The sequence below is a fragment of the Zootermopsis nevadensis genome, unplaced genomic scaffold (assembly GCF_977971745.1).
Source record: "Zootermopsis nevadensis isolate Lab colony 2312 unplaced genomic scaffold, Znev_1.0 Znev_ptg000005l, whole genome shotgun sequence".
Classification (NCBI taxonomy): domain Eukaryota; kingdom Metazoa; phylum Arthropoda; class Insecta; order Blattodea; family Termopsidae; genus Zootermopsis; species Zootermopsis nevadensis.
This window is the reverse complement of record NW_028259137.1, coordinates 3,338,939-3,359,743: the sequence shown is the minus strand read 5'-3', so window position 1 is coordinate 3,359,743 and position 20,805 is coordinate 3,338,939. Positions and strand designations below refer to the sequence as shown.

Sequence of the window (20,805 nt, the reverse complement as noted above, 5' to 3'; positions counted from 1 at the left end):
TGCTACGCAACGAGTTCTGACCTGTCTTCAGTCGCGTGGTCTCTTGTTATTCGTGTTGTACCGTGGTAGGACATGGACCTCGTGACGATTATTTAACAGATATTTCTACAATCACGTTTTAACTTATTTACAAAACTGTACTTCCATATTCGCTGCTGCACCACACTGTTTGGTGCACGTGCACTGGTCTAAGGACTAAGCCAAGTGTCCATTTACGATAAGGATTAAAAACTACAAAAATATTTTCACATACAAAGTTGTTAGCGGGTGTCGAAGCTGTCCCCCGTTATCCGCGGTATAACGAGGCCCTACCGCGGTTCAGAACTGTGTCCCGTGACGAGATTTGGTGTAGCGGTATCAGCGAGTTGGTATTTCAGAAGACATATTTCCTATTTGTCTTCTCTACCAGAAACAGACTCCTGTCCGTGTTACATGCTTAAAATTATAATACAGTGGGCAATCTTCAACGAAAGGCGAACTCATCAACGGCTTCCTTTTGATAGTCAGTGGCAATGAATGTCGAGAAACTGCTGTGTCATTCTAAAAACCTGTTTCGTAGATAAAGCCCTCAACGTGCTTGGTTACCTTAGCAGTTAGATCGTCTGCCTCTGTCTGCAAATATTCAATGTAGCGATCGTAAATGCCATTGAAAGAATGTAATCAATCGGACAAACAGTTTCGTAGTCACAATGACACGCCGAGTCTGGTGTAAGCCTTTCTAATTTTACATTTTGCCTCATTACTGAGAATTTGTTTGCCACTGCGGAACTCAATCTTATACCCCCGAAAGCAAGAAAACATTAAAATTATTCTGGCATAAAGCAGAGTTTATAATGCATCAAATTTTATGGACTTACGTACTTTCTATTCAAGGCATTTTTCTTAGGTAAGTTTAAAATATTTACTCAAATCCTCATATAATATGAGAATTAAAATGAATTGACGTGAATAAGAAATACGTGTGTAAAGAAGTGTTATTTTTTTTATGTAACCATGGGAACGAAAATTTTATTGTAACGACGGTGGACTTAGGGTTTCGAACCCAGTACCTTCCGAGAGGAGAAACGCAAATAGGGCTTCACATATGGTGCCTCCTGTTGTCCAAAGCGACGAATTTAATTAACACCCATGTATGTAAAATTTATTCATAATTCCTTCAGTCACTATCGATTTACTACACGTGAGTTCAGGTCCAATGTCAGATTGAATTCTACAGACATTTTAATCGTAATTTTTGAAAATAATTTTAAATCTACGCAGGTAGTTTGTCATGTGTTTATATAAGTGGACCTCAAAAGTATTGGGGTTAGCTTTTGAAGCCAATTAATTCGTATGTAGCGAGGGTTGAGGGTTAAACCCCCCACTGAGCAGTCCTGCACCTACTCTTTTGAAGGGGGGGTGTTACCCATATGAGGCGTTAACCCAAGATAGCACAAGTTATTTAATTCTAGATTTACGAGAATAGCGATTGGGCCTTTCACATTGGAAGATTTGAGGTTCTCACGGCGACGAGTATGAAGATGGCAACCTTCTGAGTTGTTGTGTCACAGTCTGGTAGAAGTTTACCGACGGTCCTGATGATGGAAGCAGGAAGTCCAGTTGAAACATCAGAAAATCGTGTTCGACTACACGACTCAACAACGCAGAAGACAAGAGATCTTGGTCTATCACGCATTTAGACTTTTCACTTTACGTCAGTGGCGTGGTGGTCATCGTGAATAAAGGTAGACTTAATGCGCGTGTTGATCGAGTAACTTTCGCTAACTATGTGGAACGTGGTAAAAGCCTGCGTGGTGGCGACCTTTAGTAATAGAGAAAGCCGGTATCTTCTTTAGGGGAGTGGATCACCTACTTGTAAGCAAAAATAAAGAATTATACAGCCCCAACACAGACTTTACACAACAAGGATAAATCTTGAAATAGTTATTGTAACTCGGTTTTAAAAAAAAAAAAATTTCGAATCTAAATTCTCAAAATACAAGACGTTTATGATATACGAACCCATAATTTTGCCACTTATTTTGTATGGATATGAAATATGGTCTCTTACACTGAGGAAAGAACACGAATTTCATGTCACTGGAAACTTGCCAGAAGGGAGTATGAACAAATTTGCATAATCGGAGATATATGGGTTTAACAATGCAAAATACTGAGATGTAAGTCATTCCATAAATGCGTAATGCTGATGTATACAGCGATACAATTACATATGGGCGTATGCACATTTGTCAACCAAACCATGTCTGAAAACAAAGTGATCGGGTGAATATTTTAACCTAAGCAAAATACATGATGTGATTAATTCATGGTGTTTTAAGTACGATCTTAGTGGTTTATACAGATCACTTATTATGAGACGAGAAACGTCCGATGGGTCGAAAACGTAGCACGCGTGGGGTAGACAGATTCTGCGTTAAAAATTTAGGTGAGGGAAACTTTTGGAAAATGTCACATGGAAGACAAAGAAGGTGATGGGAGGACAATGTCAAGATGGATCTTAAAGCAGGATTGCGAAAAATGGAGGTGGATGAATCTGGCTTAGAATTGGCCAGTGACGGGCTCGTGTTAAACCTTCTGCTCAGTCAATGACATAATCGAAATCCTTACTCAAACATACACTAAAGAGTTAAGTTATTAATTTGTAATACGTGCGTGTTAAAAGGTTTTAAAGTACAGAATTGAATTATTTCTAAGGTCTTCCGTGAGCAAAGTCAGTTTCTGGTCTGATCAAGGAAGTTAATTACGACGTTTCGGTGACATGAATGTGTCTCGGACGTCAGGTAAAACTTGTTCTGCTGGTCCTAATCGATACAGCTAGTCACGATAGACTAAATTTTACCTGAGGGCTGATACAGATTGCTGTCTCCGAAACGTCGTTTTTAAATTCAAATTAGGATAATGGTTAATGTCTAAGAAATGTTAAAAGTTCGTATTTTTCCTTGGTAATCAGAACACAAGGCATCAAACAGCAGCGTTTTGTAATTTATGTTTTCAAGGATGTAGACTGTTAGCTGCAATATATTTCTTCGTAAAGTGGTTTTAAATAGAAGGAAGAATTATTGCTTGCAAAAGTAGTTGTCCTATTTGAAAAGCGAGGCAACTGTCGGTCATTACGTACCCAGTGCACTCAAGACAACGTCGTTAATGATTAGGGCAAAATATAACATTGTTTGTCACTCATAATAGTGATTCAATTCCAATAATTCATAAAATTTAAAGAATATACAAACTGGTGACTAACTGACGAACTAAATGGGGTAGAACCCTTGTCTAAAAGCTACGATCAGCTAAGTCCTGCGTTCCCTCAACCTATGGTACGCGAACTAAGTAAGAAAATAAAAAGATAACATTAATATAAATAAGTTTTCCCTGAACGCATTTGGTCAGTGGTACATTTAATGTGTTAAATTAGAATTTTAGTGGTACGCCAGCGAAAAAGGTTGAGTACCCCTGTGCTAGTCAATAAATTCCCCGCCTTTTATATAACCCAAATGTTCATCGCCGTGTTCACAAGAGCCAGCCAGTGGTAACTATCCTCGTGAAGATGAATCCTCTAGTCACACTCAACTCTATTTCCTGATGACTAAGTCTTCCGACTGGCCTCGCCTTTCCAGGTCTCTGAAACTAAAATTTTGTACGCATTTCTTATCTCCTTCATGCTATGTCTGACCGTAATCTTCCACCAGGAATTGTTCATTTGTCCGAAAAATTCGTAGCTATCAATTCATGTTAAATATAAATGAACAGGATTATAGTTTTGTATGGGTATGAAAATCGGTCTTTTATGTGGAATGAAGATCACAGATTGAGGGTCTTTGAGGAATAGGGTGGTGACGATAATATTTTTTTCTAAGAGAGAACGTAAAGAGGCTGGGAAAACTGCATGATAAGGAACTCCATAATCTGTACTCGTCATCGCTTAACTAGGATGAATAAATAAATATGATATGCAGGGAATATGCCCCCAAAACAATTATAAATTTTCTCCAGTCAGGCCGGAGACATTTCAGTAACTTGTCTAGGAAGAGAACAGAAGTTAATGAAGATCTAATATCAGCATTTGAGAACTTTTACTTTAAATTGTTTACATCTGTGATACAAAACGATTTTCCTGTCTTCTAGGTTTGTTGCACCGTATTGTCTGGTGGAATTTTCCCGACGTTTCAGAGTTACTCACCGCTTTTATCAACAGGACGATAAGTTTTCCATCGCCCTGATGATTGAAGCAGAAAAGTACCTCTGAAACGTCGGCAAACCCACCACACAACACGGTGCAACAACCCAGAAGACAGCCATGTTCGAAGTCGCCGCTGAGAGAACCTGAAATTTCGCTATTGCAACAATTTTTGTTTTCATATGTACCAGATTTACGAGTACAGTGTTCAAATCACATTATTAAATGACTGTAGACGTACGTAATATATTATTTATATATTTGTCACCGATGTAAAATATTTTATTAAAATACCTTACGATTTATTTAAAGACGCGTCGAATGATAAAATGTTTAATGAATTGGAAAGGATGTGGAAGGAAGCGGTCGTGGACTAATTTAAGGTATTATCTTGGTATTTGTCTAAAGGGATGAAGGAAAATCTCTGTCAGAACCACTGCTACCCTACGCCTCAAAATATATGTAACCAATCCGACGAAAACCTCTCGGCCAGTTCTGGAGAGAAGTCCGACGTTTCGGAGGCCTTATCCACATCCATCATCAGAGCACTGACTTTACCCCTGGGGGGAAAAAAGCCCCCGGTACTGATAATATACGCGGTTTGATGGGCTTCAAAGCAAAGTTTCGACGTATCGGAAAACATAATATATTTTGTACCAGTCCTAAAAATTATTTGTTTTTACACAGAAAAATTTGATTCCTTCAATAATTTTCAGGACCAAAAGATTTCCACAGTTAACAAAACTTTGGAACCTTTACTGAAGTGAAATGTTTTATGACAATATTTGTTGGTAAATTAATGTTAATTCAGGAAGTCAGATACAGCCATTTTTGTTATGTTTTTAATGAAAACGTGCCTGCAGGCTTGATTTACGATTAGGCCATACGTCTTTGAGACATTCTGTAATACAAACACAAATGATACAGAATAACTCCACTGTGATTTGTATTCCTTAAGCAATAATACCTTTAAAAACAAGCAAAACGACTCGATTAAAGTTAAACGTGATTGCGATATATTGTCCGTGTGTTACTTAGTATGGACGTACATCTCGCTTACCAGATTCCACTGCCTGTCAGTCTGTGAAGAAACTGCGCGATTCGTTCTTCAACTTGTTTTCTAGATATGCTTCTATTTGCTGTAAGCTATAAAGCCATTTTTGCAGTCCTAGTCTAGAGCAAATTCCTTTCCGTCTTCAGACCAGCAAAGACATGCACATAACATTTTAACCTTGAATTATACGTTAATGCACTGTAATGACTGTCTGTTGCGAATCAGAAATCCTTTATTACAGTTCAAGTACAAATTCCACGTAGACGCCTTAACATCCGAGTAGGCAACCGAGCAGAGCGGGTCTTTGGGACCGTCGCCCAAGGGAGTTCCAAATTAACTTCGGCGTACAGTGAAAAGTTATTAATCTTTTATATTTTGTCTACGGGAATCAAATTATGAACAGAGTTATTCTATGTTTTTTTAATTCCAATATTTTTCGTGTCCGTTCCTACACTTCACACAGAACCTAGGGTACGTTAACCCTTCAAGGTTCAGTGGTAACTGTGTGTACCAACCCCACGTGTTGCCCGAATATTGTATTTATGGGTTCCGTGTCATTATCAGCGTAAAGAAACTATTATTTATATACCCACTGACATTTGTAATGGAGACGAGTTGTGGTATTCATCGCCCTGATGATGGAGGCAGTATGACCTCTGAAACGTTGGTTAACATCGACCAGACTACACGGCGCAATAACCCAGAAGACAGAAATCTTCATACTCATCGCCCTGATGACGGAGGCAGTATGACCTCTGAAACGTTGGTTAACATCTACCAGACGAAAGAGATCTTCTAAGATTTATATATTTTTAGATGAGCTTAGGCTTAAAAGATTTAAAAATCATATAGTCTTCCATACACATGGAATTGTCATATTAAATTGTTAAAGTATTACGAATTCACTGTCGATCTTGTGATATCGAATATCGAAAGTTTCGATTTCTTTTATTTTTTTTTAGTGATATTCGTTTATTATTATGGTCGCAGAAGATTTTCTCGGGGGAATGTTGGATGCAGTGTCCATCGCTTATAAAATATAAGGTAGAACGAGGAAAAAATAGTTTCCATGGTTACTGCAGTGTGAATCAGCGAATTAGAAGGTGGTACTCGCTAATTAATTCGCGTGTAGGAAAATGAATTTTCATATTTTATTCGAATAATTTTCATGTCGCGTGTTTATCGTGACAGCTTTTAAAAAATGTAGCCTGTAGATGGAAGTTGTGTAGGTGGACACGAGGCATTCTAAGTTTGGAAACTGTTCCACCATGTTTGTTCTGATCACAAGGGCGAAGCGTCTGTGCCATCGTTTTAGGATAGACGTCAGATCGCGGAGGGTGGATAGATTACTCTGTTTTTCCATTACTTTTAATGAAAGGACAGACTACACATTCAAAAAGTTACTGATTATGTTCGAGTGTTCGTTTATATTTCTAGGACGATCTGATATGCCAAATACATACAAGCAAAAGACTGTTTAAAATTGAAATCATTAACCGTGATATAAGGCCATTTGTAGACCGTGGTAAGTGGTTTTACCCTTGTACCAAGTTGATTTTAGAAGCAGCTGTCATTGGCGTAAAATCGAAAATTAAAAGTAATTTTAAGTGCTTACGACAGGCATTACAGACGGATATTTGTAGTACATTAGTGGATAGATTGACAGTTGAGATCTGATCATGGCAACAACACTGCCCTAGCCTAAGCTTAGTGAGATCGTATCTGCGCATGTCTAATTTGCATTCGCAAACCTTGCAAAGATGAATATATATGTATCGACAACCTGCCTTGCCATCTGTAATTTGTAGTTTCAGACATCAATTTTTTTTATATTTTCTGTAGCATTCAAATCATAAAGTGAATAAAATTAATCTGTAATGTGGAGATTAGACTCTCCTTCTACTTGCGTATTTTAAACAACGCAAAATATCTCAATGACGTTTCATACCGACGCTTCAGACATTTCAGGATCTGATCGGCGAATTAAAGATGTGATCTGTGGTATTCTGGGTTGGGATGTGTTATATTGTAAGTGATTACCGTCGTCTTGGAGGAACTTCGTCTTCATCTTCAGGGTCGATTCTAATTTTTGTTTTGATTGTCTGTAGTAAAATATATCGGTAAAACTTTATCGTACTCCATATTGGTTCAGTACCTTCCATAAAGTTAAAACTTCACTTCAAAAGTAATGCACCATTTTTTTTTAAAAAAAAATCAATTTTTATTTTACAAATTTGCTATTCACACAGTGAATAGGTACAGCCTTTAGGGACAAAATTCTACTTTTCCGTCCCTCTCAACTGTGACCCCCGTACTTCGGTTTGTCATACGAACAATGACAGTAACTAATTTATTAAAATTATTAATCTGTTTCTTGAATTCAAAAAGTGAATAGATATTATCGAAGCCTCGAGACTACGTAAGTTCGTTATGTAAATACAAAGTAAAATTAATATTATTTTTTTTCAATGTCAATACATCGAAATTGAGCTCTGACGGTGGGGACTCTGGTAGCAATAAATGCAAACAACGCTATAATGGCGCCTGTGGTAGGCGGAGTCTACGTTTGACGGGAGTCTGGCTTTAGTCGCCGTGAAGATTCAAAAATAAATTCTATAAATTTCTTACTTTCAGTCGATTTGCAAAAAAATCAGCACTGTAATAAATTGAATTGCTGTTTAAAATGAAAAGGTTCATTCCCGTCAGCTTTGACGGGTCATACGCTAGTCTGTTAAGAAACATTACCACTAAAAGTTGCGTGACCTCCATCCTCTGAGGATCATGGATCGATGCAGGAAATCTCCAGGGCACAAAATTCTACCACGTGTTCATGCCTTGATTTATTAAACGACACTGTGCCTACTGCTTACTTTATGTAGTATCTGGGAAGGTATCACGCCATGAACATGTATGGGGGGAAATGGAGGTATGCCAGAAGCTCCACGCATTCTGAACCTCGGCACTAGAAGGGGTCGAATGTTCAGCTTCACACCCCCACCTGTCTTACCCTTGAGGCAAGACATCCTGTAGCACCTGGATAGAAAACAGGGTGAGCCCTAAAACCTGTCTGCACGTTGGCTCGGCGATATCCTGGTAGGAATCTAACTCCGGTCCCGTATTAGTATGTTGTTAAGATAATTTGGGAGTCACTGAGTAAAACAACGAAAAACTTCAGTCAGGATGACCTGTAGAAGAGATCTTAGCCGAGTGCTACCTCGAACGCCAGTCAGGTCCCAATAAATTAATCCTATTGTGGTCGCAAAGTATATACGAGCTTGAGCTAAGTTACAGTAAGATTGGAGGGGAATACGGAAAGGAGAAGGGAATCAAGACGCGTTATGGGCTATGGATCCCCCAACTTCCGCTTAACTCCTCTGGCTGGCCGCCATCTTGTGTATTTGTAACGGTTAACGACGCTCGTAGATACCTTGCGGCAAGTACAGAGCGATCTAAAAGTCACGCATCCCATTTGCGACACACGTTCTGTTTGTAAAAAAAAAAAAAAAAAAAAAAAAAAAAAACAACAACAACAAAACAATAATGTCATGTTAATTGCCCAAAGCGTTCGCTCACTGTCTTATGTTTAATGCAGCGGAACGATTTCTGCCCTGCAAGCTTCCAGCGTCACGGAAATTGTTGATTTGTTATGCAACATTAAATCGAGAAATATATCCCTGAACTCATTCTTGTAAGTTATTAATCCGACCAAAATGTGTTGAATTTCAACCACAAATAAATATTTTAATATGGGGTTTCTTGACTTTTGATTAACATTTATACAGTTTGTAAATTCACGTGCATGTAGTAATTATAAAAGGGATTGCTGAAAATTTCTCTGGTGATCTTGAAGGTCACGAAGGTTCACCCTTACAATTACAGAAAAGATTGTGAGAAAAATACCGAAATTCGTAACCTTAATAGCCCATGTGAAATACACAACATGAACTTAAGACACTTGTACCATTGTTCCTTAATGGCATACTCACGTGTCCTGAGAGATTTACCACGGGACATAAGTTGAAATCCTGGCCGAACTTCAAAGGTTCTCCATCTCGCTTGAGACAATCCCCGCTGAAACAAAAATGAGGCCGTAATTGGTACAAATTCACACGGGCCAACGCATTTGTTCGTATCGCATCCAATTAGACGCAAACAAAGACAAATCTTTCCCACCGTGTTGGAGGGAATTGTTCACATCAGGAACCTGCTCATAGAAAGAATAGGTTAACATCCTCGAGTATGCAAAATCATAATGAAATAAGTATGTGTCTCGCAATGGTAACTGTAGGCAACGTTGCTGGACTGCGTAAGAATCACAAAATATTATAATAAAAGTTTTCAAATTGTGATTCATGGAACTGTATTGTTTTTTTTATTATTATTTGTAGTGTTCTGTCTGACGACAGGTCCATATGAACAGGATCCTTCCATCCTTTTCTCGGACTGGGACCTGTTCATATACGTTCTTGGCAGATGATCCAGAAGTGGTTTGCCATTGCCTTCTTCTGTGTGTGAATGGAGTAATTGTTGGGATTGCCTAGACCACGGCCTTGCCCAACACAAGTTATAAATTCGGGCACCGCCGGGAATCGAACCCGAGACCCCAGGATTACAAGGCCAGCGTTCTAACCGCTAGACCACCGTGGTGATCACATAACCAATCAGATGATGATGATGATGATGTGGATTTTGCTCCGTGTATAGTCGTTGGTAGATGCCAATGTTTCGGATAAACATTCTGTGTCCTTCTTCAGAGATGAAAAAAATAACTAACCGGAACAAAACTAAGTCGCTGAAGCAGTGGTCATAATTAATATGGCGTGGGGTTTCTTTGCCTGTAAAATCGAGTGGTTAACACTCGTGATTAGTTTTCGGAAGGCCCCGGGGTTCAAATCTCTGCCGGGAGAATCCTGACTGCGGTTTCTTTCGTGGTCTTTCTCAGTCCATCCAGGCAAATTCTCATTCGATGCTATTTAGTCTGATCGTCGTTAAATAAACTATATGTAAATAAATAATTTATTCGCACAGTTACTTTTAAAACAGACGGCGTAAAGTCCTCGGATGTACGAAACAAAAGACATCTGTCTGTACTGTGGTTTTCCTGCAGTCCATGTTCATAAAAATACTTCCTTTTTTTTACTTCTGGTTGAAATATTACGAACTACAGAACAGCACTAACACCTCCATTAAGATTATCTTGTACGCGAAAACATTTTATAGCAGTGGATATCTCGGTCAAAAATCTTTATAAACACCTGGGGATATCGCTGTAGAGGCTTTACCCTTCCTGCTTTTTATGACAGCAATTTCGTATCCTTACATTTTTATTATACTGTTAGCAGAGTCACCTACCAGCAGAATTATCGACTCAGTCTGGACGTTTTGAAGAGCAGAGGTTGAGAGAGTTGAGGTACGCCGTTAGAAAACCATTAATTCCTAGAACAGACATTCTGAGTTGTGTGTTCCGTTAGTGCGTATACTGTAATGCAATAATAATAATACTCACGTTGGCATAAAACCTGTATTCCTCGTCTATCTTCAGTCCTGCTTCCTTCTACACACACACACGATAACCGCAGATTATACAATGTCCCAAAAATATGTATACATATTTTTGGGACAGCCTGTATACGTAGCGTGAAATGACAAGTTGGTTTAACGGAAATGTAGAAGGGAGCTGTCGTGGTATAATTTTAACACTTTCAAGTCCAGTGGTAACAATATTTACCACTGGCCTAATGATTTGCAAAGTATTTTGTACTCGGGACATCCAGGAGCACAGCTAGAGTTCGAGGTCTTCCTCAGCCCTTCCAGGTCAATGGTATGAGAATACCTAAAACACGTAATAGTTTCTTTCCACTGCCTTAACTACATATTACAATGGCATGGTACGATGTCGTTAAACAAACAAGAAACAATGTCAGTTTATAATAACAATTTTGAGTTTTAAAGACTTGTAATAGGCAAATTCGATCTCCTGAGGTCACAGTTAGCAACCAAGAAATATTAGCAGAGAAATATTTATAGGTCTAATAGACCCTACGCGTAACTAACTACGTGGTAAAAGAACCCCTTCGTTCATCATCGCTAATAGCCCGTCATCGGGTCCAATCCTGAGCCAGTTCTGTCTTGGCCGAACGCTTATCTCCACGTAACTTGTAATACTTAAGTCAAATTATTCCATAAACTTAAGAAGCTGTGACTGTAATTTTTACGGAAGGAACACATTTCCTATACCTCAGTTACGACTGGAATTGCAATTCCGAGTTTCCATTTTATTTATTTAGTGTTCTGTCTGAGGACAGGTCCATATGAACAGGATCCTTCCATCCTTTTCTCGGACTGGGACCTGTTCATATACGTTCTTGACAGATGATCCAGAAGTGGTTAGCCATTGCCTTCTTCTGTGTGTGAATGGAGTAATTGTTGGGATGCCACGGAGGAAAACTCCGTGTTGCCTAGACCACGGCCTTGCCCAACACAAGTTATAAATTCGGGCACCGCCGGGAATCGAACCCGGGACCCCAGGATTACAAGGCCAGCGTTCTAACCGCTAGACCACCTCATCTTATTATTATTTAGTGTTCTGTCTGACGATAGGTCCATATGAACAGGATCCTTCCATCCTTTTCTCGGACTGGGACCTGTTCATATACATTCTTGGCAGATGATCCAGAAGTGGTTTGCCATTGCCTTCTTCTGTGTGTGAATGGAGTAATTGTTGGGATGCCACGGAGGAAAACTCCGTGTTGCCTAGACCACGGCCAACGTTCTAACCGCTAGACCACCGTGGCGGTGAGTTGCCATAACATCCGATAAATTCCTCGAGCTTCTTTGTTTCACCCATTAACTTCCGATTTTGAAAAGAATGTTCATGACTAAGGAGTACGAAATCCTTTGCACAAAATCACTTACCCAATAAGGGCATTAATTCGACGTGAATTTATAAAGATGTGAATTTTTCAGACGCAGTAAATGTTTGCTTCTGGGGGGGGGGGGGGGGAATTTTGATTCGTCTGTTGGTCTCTTTTTGAAGGTTTTAGATTGAAATTGTTCCAGATTCTTGTATTCGCGTAAGACAGTTCATTCTTGTTGGTCGTCGCGATTACGTAAACCCATCGAGTCAATGAACCAAAAGTGAGTTTTCAATTTTCAAAATTTGATAATCATGGACTACAACGGTTATTAATGTGTGGTAACCCATGAGAAAAACTTTTACTTTGACATTGAGGATAAAGGTTGTGAGGGGGGGAATATACAAATATTGTAAAAAAAATATAAAAGGATTTAACTCAACATAACAAAGCCTTTTCGAACTGACAAATTTCTAGCTACAGATTTACAGCCATTGGACTTCCAAGGTCAAATATTTTTTCCTGAGTAAAATTTTTTGCACAGTAAGGAGGAATATTTAACGTAGGCCTATATACTGTACGCCTTTCAAAAAATCCCCAGGAGGATATAAACATTACGTGTGTAACTTGAAAGACGCTGGTATAAAGTAAATTGTGGATCTTCTCTGGCGTTTTGTCCTTCACCACAGAAGGGGGGGAAAGTCCCCCGGTTTTTCTTTGCGGTCACCGGTCAAAGCACTGACTGCAGATAAACATCCTTCATCAGGAAAGCTAACAGTAAGAAAGTTCCCACAGGCTTCTCACGCAACCAATTTAAACGGCCCGTTGAAATTCAACGGAGAATTACTTCATTCTTATCTTCATATCTTCCTTTCCTTTATTCGTTCCACGTCTTTATCTCTTCCCCCTTCGTTTCTACCTTATTTCTTTAAATTTTGATCACTGGTCTGCAACCTGTGTGCCGCGATATTTTCGTATTAGAAATTTTACATTCGCGTGTTATAATTAAAAAAGCAGTGTCTTTTCCCCATAAAACACATAAACGTACGTTTCATCTTCGATGACTTTATGCAACATGCATAACAGGGCATGGAGAAACATATTTATGACCACGTGCAGTCTCGAACCCCCAAAATTCTGTGGTGTGCCGTCATGTATATGACAAATTAGCGTGTGCCGCGAGTTAATACTTTGAATTAAGAGGGACAAATATCCTAAGTCCTTTAACAGTTTCTGTCGCCTGTATTTGAAGTACGATACTTCTAAAAGCTATCAATCACTTGTAGAATATTTTTTTTTTATATTTTAACTTTAATATTGAAGTTTTATACAGACCTAAGCTGTGTTACGTTATTTAACGTTTTATCTCGAGGTCAGCAACTCTGTGTCTCCTCTGTGACGAAACAAACACGTAAATTATTGTTTCACTGAAATCTTTTATTGCTTATGATTATACTAGGAAAATTAAATTAAGTATGAGATGGGCGGGATATGTAACACGCATGGTGGGATGTGAAGTGTGTAGGCCTGCATCAATTTGATCACAGAACCCCACGTGTTATAAAAAGGAGCAAATTTTATCCGAAAATTTGAATTGCTTATTTGAAAATGCTGGTATAAATATTACGTATTTAAGAATTAAGTCCGTACCGCGAAGAAAACACAACTCTTCACCATTAAAAAGATCAACTGGTTAACCTTTTGAAGTCAAATCTCGTCTAAATATTACGTATTTAAGGATTCAGTCCGTACCGCGAAGTAAACACAACTCTTCACCTTTAAAAAGATCAACTGGTTAACGCTGTTTAAGGAAATAATCGCTGTTTACAGAAATAATCATACAAAATCCATAAATAAAAACTGGAATGGTTATTGATTGTTGAAACAGGTGGTACATATAATTACCACTGGGCTTGAATAAAATATTGGAGAAACATGGTGTGACACAGATTGGGTTAATTTTGTTCCGGGTATCGACCAACAACGTGACCTCGTGAACACAGCTGACATTTAATCACCGGTTAACGTTTCAAGGAATACACTATACCACGAGTTGTCAGCACACTAGGATCATCCTAGAAGCATTCCTATGGTTTGTTATTGTAGTTTCTTTATTCCGTGAACAGCAAACTGTTTGAACAATGAATGCTTGCATGCATTTATATTAACAGCTTGTTCGAAGTAGTTGCATAGTGCCGTAGCTCGTGAGAGACAAGCTAAACAAATAGGAAGAACACTTCTTTTGAAGACTAGTTTAAAAGGTGGTTAATGACTTGCTTTTTCCTGAATGGATTACACTGAAGAAATTCTAAAACCATGAATCGTCCGTCTTCTTATACGACGCACTCCTAACAGCGCACGGCTTGTAACAAATACGAGCCTCCAATCAGCGAGCAAGTTTGCGTTTCTGCGAATCAACGCGTGTATATTGAAAACGCGTAAAACGGAGTACCTGAGTAATGCACCATGAGAGACCTTAATTTTGTAGTACCTGAGTAAAAATGGTAAGGCGAGTCAATGAAACTGCGTGCGCATCTCAGTGGGCTTGCGCGGTTGCTTCTACCGTGGACGCGGATAGGATACTAATATTTTTCATAAAACTTAAAAAAAAAAAAAAAAAAACGCGAATACCGAAAGCGCATATAACGAGAATCACCTGTACTTTACATCACATTCAGTGTTATAAATATATTTGATACTAAGATTATTGAAATATAAAATCATGATATATGATTGCTAAGTACTAATTGGTTCTTAGAGTTTGAAAATATTTTCCATTTTGATTTATTTTTTATTTTGTAATAGTTACAGCATGTTCATGCCTACTTCGAAAGGGATTACATTAAATGGTCTTACGTATTTGTCAATGAGGTAAACTGTATCTCTAAATATATAAGAAAAGTAGGTTCAATTCATTTCAAGGCCGTCTAAAACCACCACGTTTTGAAATGCCATAAGAGATATCTGTTAAAGCTGCAGATTCGAAAGGAAGCGGTTTTCTGTTTTAGCTGAGAGTTTGGTAATGGTCACCCCTACTTTGAAACAAGCCAGTCACTTAACCAAAGACCATTGAAGTTCCTAAGTTCTCAAGAATCCAGGCGTCCTCTTACAGACAAAGATGACAAACAGTAGTGAACGTTGTATTTCTTTTTTTCTGTACAGATTACTTTTTCCTCGTCCAATAACACGACCTTTGTTTATCTTAAAATCGGTATATTTATGAAGAATGAAGTATTAATACATAAGTTGGTATGAGTTTTGTTTAAATTTGAGTTTCTCGACGCTGTGAATACTTCGATGTTGGTATTCAGCTCCTAAGGTAGATGCAGTATATTCCCCCGGAAACGTTGGCGTACACCCAGAAGCCCTCACGGCGATGCCACCCAGAAGACAAACTAACTAACCAACTAACTAGATGGCTTACGGAACTCGAAGGTTCATCACCGAACTAACCAAAGCCCTCCACCAGACCCTGTCCTGGGCCAACAAAATCCAGTCTCCTTCGACTCCTATCTCCCATAGATCCCGCCTGACATTATCCTCCCATCTACGTCTAGGTCTCCCCAGCGGTCTCTTTTCCTCAGGCTTCCCAAATAGTGGACCCAACCAACCAGATGGCTTACGGAACCCGAAGGTTCATCACCGAATTAACCAAAGCCCTCCACCGGACCCTGTCCTGGGCCAACAAAATCCAGTCTCCTTCGACTCCTATCTCCCATAGATCCCGCCTGAGATTATCCTCCCATCTACGTCTAGGTCTCCCCAGCGGTCTCTTTTCCTCAGGCTTCCCAAATAGTGGACCCAACCAACCAGATGGCTTACGGAACCCGAAGGTTCATCACCGAATTAACCAAAGCCCTCCACCGGACCCTGTCCTGGGCCAACAAAATCCAGTCTCCTTCGACTCCTATCTCCCATAGATCCCGCCTGACATTATCCTCCCATCTACGTCTAGGTCTCCCCAGCGGTCTCTTTTCCTCAGGCTTCCCAAATAGTGGACCCAACCAACCAGATGGCTTACGGAACCCGAAGGTTCATCACCGAATTAACCAAAGCCCTCCACCGGACCCTGTCCTGGGCCAACAAAATCCAGTCTCCTTCGACTCCTATCTCCCATAGATCCCGCCTGAGATTATCCTCCCATCTACGTCTAGGTCTCCCCAGCGGTCTCTTTTCCTCAGGCTTCCCAAATAGTGGACCCAACCAACCAGATGGCTTACGGAACCCGAAGGTTCATCACCGAACCAACCAAAGCCCTCCACCTTGGGCCAACAAAATCCAGTCTCCTTCAACTCCTATCTCCCATAGATCCCGCCTGAGATTATCCTCCCATCTACGTCTAGGTCTCCCCAGCGGTCTCTTTTCCTCAGGCTTCCCAAATAGTGAACCCAACCAACTAGATGGCTTACCGAACCCGAAGGTTCATCACCGAACTAACCAAAGCCCTCCACCGGACCCTGTCCTGGGCCAACAAAATCCAGTCTCCTTCTACTCCTATCTCCCATAGATCCCGCCTGAGATTATCCTCCCATCTACGTCTAGGTCTCCCCAGCGGTCTCTTTTCCTCAGGCTTCCCAAATAGTGGACCCAACCAACCAGATGGCTTACGGAACCCGAAGGTTCATCACCGAACCAACCAAAGCCCTCCACCTTGGGCCAACAAAATCCAGTCTCCTTCAACTCCTATCTCCCATAGATCCCGCCTGAGATTATCCTCCCATCTACGTCTAGGTCTCCCCAGCGGTCTCTTTTCCTCAGGCTTCCCAAATAGTGGACCCAACCAACCAGATGGCTTACGGAACCCGAAGGTTCATCACCGAACCAACCAAAGCCCTCCACCTTGGGCCAACAAAATCCAGTCTCCTTCAACTCCTATCTCCCATAGATCCCGCCTGAGATTATCCTCCCATCTACGTCTAGGTCTCCCCAGCGGTCTCTTTTCCTCAGGCTTCCCAAATAGTGGACCCAACCAACCAGATGGCTTACGGAACCCGAAGGTTCATCACCGAACCAACCAAAGCCCTCCACCTTGGGCCAACAAAATCCAGTCTCCTTCTACTCCTATCTCCCATAGATCCCGCCTGAGATTATCCTCCCATCTACGTCTAGGTCTCCCCAGCGGTCTCTTTTCCTCAGGCTTCCCAAATAGTGGACCCAACCAACCAGATGGCTTACGGAACCCGAAGGTTCATCACCGAACCAACCAAAGCCCTCCACCTTGGGCCAACAAAATCCAGTCTCCTTCTACTCCTATCTCCCATAGATCCCGCCTGAGATTATCCTCCCATCTACGTCTAGGTCTCCCCAGCGGTCTCTTTTCCTCAGGCTTCCCAAATAGTGGACCCAACCAACCAGATGGCTTACGGAACCCGAAGGTTCATCACCGAACCAACCAAAGCCCTCCACCTTGGGCCAACAAAATCCAGTCTCCTACTACTCCTATCTCCCATAGATCCCGCCTGAGATTATCCTCCCATCTACGTCTAGGTCTCCCCAGCGGTCTCTTTTCCTCAGGCTTCCCAAATAGTGGACCCAACCAACCAGATGGCTTACGGAACCCGAAGGTTCATCACCGAACCAACCAAAGCCCTCCACCTTGGGCCAACAAAATCCAGTCTCCTTCTACTCCTATCTCCCATAGATCCCGCCTGAGATTATCCTCCCATCTACGTCTAGGTCTCCCCAGCGGTCTCTTTTCCTCAGGCTTCCCAAATAGTGAACCCAACCAACTAGATGGCTTACCGAACCCGAAGGTTCATCACCGAACCAACCAAAGCCCTCCACCGGACCCTGTCCTGGGCCAACAAAATCCAGTCTCCTTCAACTCCTATCTCCCATAGATCCCGCCTGAGATTATCCTCCCATCTACGTCTAGGTCTCCCCAGCGGTCTCTTCCCCTCAGGATTCCCAACCAATACCCGGTGCACACCTCTTGTCCCATCCATGCGCGCTACATGCCCAGCCCATCTCATTCTTCTCGACTTAATCACCCAGAAGACCAAAGTGGACAAATGTTCTACTTTTAACAAAACTGAAAATCACATGACGAAGTTAATTCAACTGATTTCTCTTTAATAATAATCTTCCCGTGTACGTCGACGCAAATTAACCTCTGAAAGTTGGACAGCGTCGTTAAACAGAGATCAGATATTAAAATTATAATAACGAGCGTTGTTTTAGGTGAATACAGTTTCGTTATACGTTTCATCGCGGCGGTAATGTACGATGTGTTCAACAACCCAAGGCTAGCTCAACAGGTGTCCTGAGTCTTCCTTCGTCAGACATCTGTTGCTACCTTACAAGGCCGACATCTAACAAACCCACACAGGTTCTTCACCTGAACCTGCGAGTTACGTATTTCTATCCTAGGCGTCCGTCCGTCCATACTGCTATTTTATCATTAACACCTATCATTGTCATGTGACAAATCAACCCAGAATGCAGTTTACGTAAAAAAAAATTAAAAAAAATTAAAGATGCACTTTCGAATACACGAATTTCATATTTACAAAAGACTCATAATTATCGCGGTCGGTTGGAAGATAAACATTTTCCCGCATAATCAAAACCCCAGATAATCCTCAAGAATGAAATAAAAACACTCAAATTTAATAAATATGCAAAGTTTATTTAAGGAAATCTTTAAAAAATTACAAATAACATTCTATTGTCATAAACTTCACGTTTTAGCAACAATTTATTTATGTTGATGCGTTAAATAATGTCATTATTTTATTTATTATCCTTTATTTTTGAACGTTCTAACTTTCGAAACATTTTTTAAAATTAATTTTTAATTTTCGTTTAAACCAGATAGACCCCGAATAATCAGGAAATCTGTTGTATTTATCGTAAATAAAATAAGTGTTTTGTTTCGTGCGTCTTTTAAAGTTAAATTGTTTTACCAGAAATATCATTTAAAATTCGTAATGTGAAGACTAATTATTTTGTTGGACATTGTTATTAATAAATTAAATGCAGGCCACATTTTAAAATATTTTGCGCTGAAATGTTGGCATCTATTTACAAGTCCACACAGCGTTACAGTCCAGAAGACCATTAACATAAAATGCCAATTAATCAAAGCTAATTCAGCCTTTTTTTAAATTTATCAAAATTTAAATCTTCTGTAATAAATAAACTATACCATTTTTTCCCCGACACACCTTTTTCCTTTTCCGAATAAATTTCTTTCTTATTTTGTATTTTTATTTCTTTCTAGTTATCTATCTATGCTTTAATCTCTTTTCGTTTTTGATTCCTTATTTATCTGATTTCCCCTTTTATTTCTTATAATTTTCTATTTCCCTATCTTACTTCAACTACTATCTTGTTTCCCCTTATTCTTCGATCTGTATCTCTCTAATTACATTCAGTTCACAGTAACTATTACGTTCTGTAATTTGAACGAAACATCTGAACACTTGAACATCTCGTAATTAAATGCATAATTAAGTAAAACGAATGCTGTCTCGTTAATTCCGAGATTTTTCGCGCCATAGGCGACAAGCATTATTACACGTTCTTACAGAAAGTGAACGCATACATGGGAGGTCATGATCTTCTATGTGCCCACATATTTTATTTCTGAAACTACCCAACGAAATTATATTAAAAATTTCTTTTTGGGATGTAAATGTTGTCGAGCAAAGAGATTTTTGGTCCATGCTTATACATGACAAGGGCAAACAGAAATTGATTTTCCCTAAAACGGATGATCGTACAAAAAATTTTACATGGCACATATACTTCTCATTTAAGATCGAAAACTTTTACTAGAAATATCATTGACGTTAGTAAATTCAGGCAGGTACAGTAAAACCTCCTTAATTGTTGGTTTGTACAACGCGGATTCGATTATACACGTGAAAATAAATATGAAAAATCCTTTTGCAAAACGTACAAAATTCTATTATACAAGTTCTGTCAAAATCAAAATTATCAAAGATTTTTTAAAAAAAAAGAGACTTCATTTTAAAATAAATAAAACTTGTGAAGATCTATTTACAGAAGACATTTTTCTATACGATGTGCGTGTTTTATTCAGTCTGCTGTTAATTACCCCCGTCTACAATATTTATTTAAAAGTATATTTATAATTACGCATTTGGTAAAATAGTAGTTGACAGTGGATTACAAGTTTCCACAACTCATTAATGTCAACATGTCGACAGTTGAACTAATAGTAATTGTGATCCATTCAATTAATTACATAAATCCTGCCTTTGATTACCAGAGATCATTCTTGATTCCAGGCGAGGCTACAGCAACTTTTTTCATCAACTTCAAGGTCATAAATTTGCAACGCCAGTTTCTTGCGTAACAAATCAAGATTAAATAAACTTGGCTATGGTTCAAAAACGTATAGAATATCACGTACAATTAAAAAGTATTTTTCGTCAATTTTCTTTATTTTTCCCTCTGAATTTCTACTTAATCCTCACATTAGTACGGCATAATCAGAAAAAATGCTGTAAACAAGACTTACTTTGTTCCGTTGCCATGTTTTATACTCAGGCCAATTTTATTTCTTTATTTAATGACATCTCACGATTACAAAGGCCGATGTTTGCGAACAATGACTTATGAAGGACGTTAGATAATGCGTTCTTGGCTGTCTGAGCATTTGTCTGGAGGGTCACAAGAAACTTCAGTCAGAATAGCCGACGTACGAGTCGAACATCGAACTAGGAGCCGTCCGAGTAAGAAACACGACCGAC

The 20,805-nt window shown here is 39.6% G+C and overlaps 1 protein-coding gene across 8 annotated transcripts in view; it reads right to left on the bottom strand.

The window, feature by feature from the left end:
* The window catches only part of LOC110841261 (cilia- and flagella-associated protein 161-like), a 37,694-nt gene that overhangs the window by 13,038 nt on the left and 3,851 nt on the right, over positions 1-20,805 (bottom strand). For all 8 annotated transcript variants that reach the window (XR_015533761.1, XM_087343403.1, XM_022086647.2 and 5 more), the window contains exon 4: positions 9,218-9,302. Coding sequence is in view for 7 of the 8 variants with exons in the window: in XM_087343403.1 (XP_087199529.1) it covers positions 9,218-9,302 (85 nt within the window). In the remaining variant the exon portion in view is untranslated. The remainder of the gene's footprint in view (positions 1-9,217; positions 9,303-20,805) is intronic.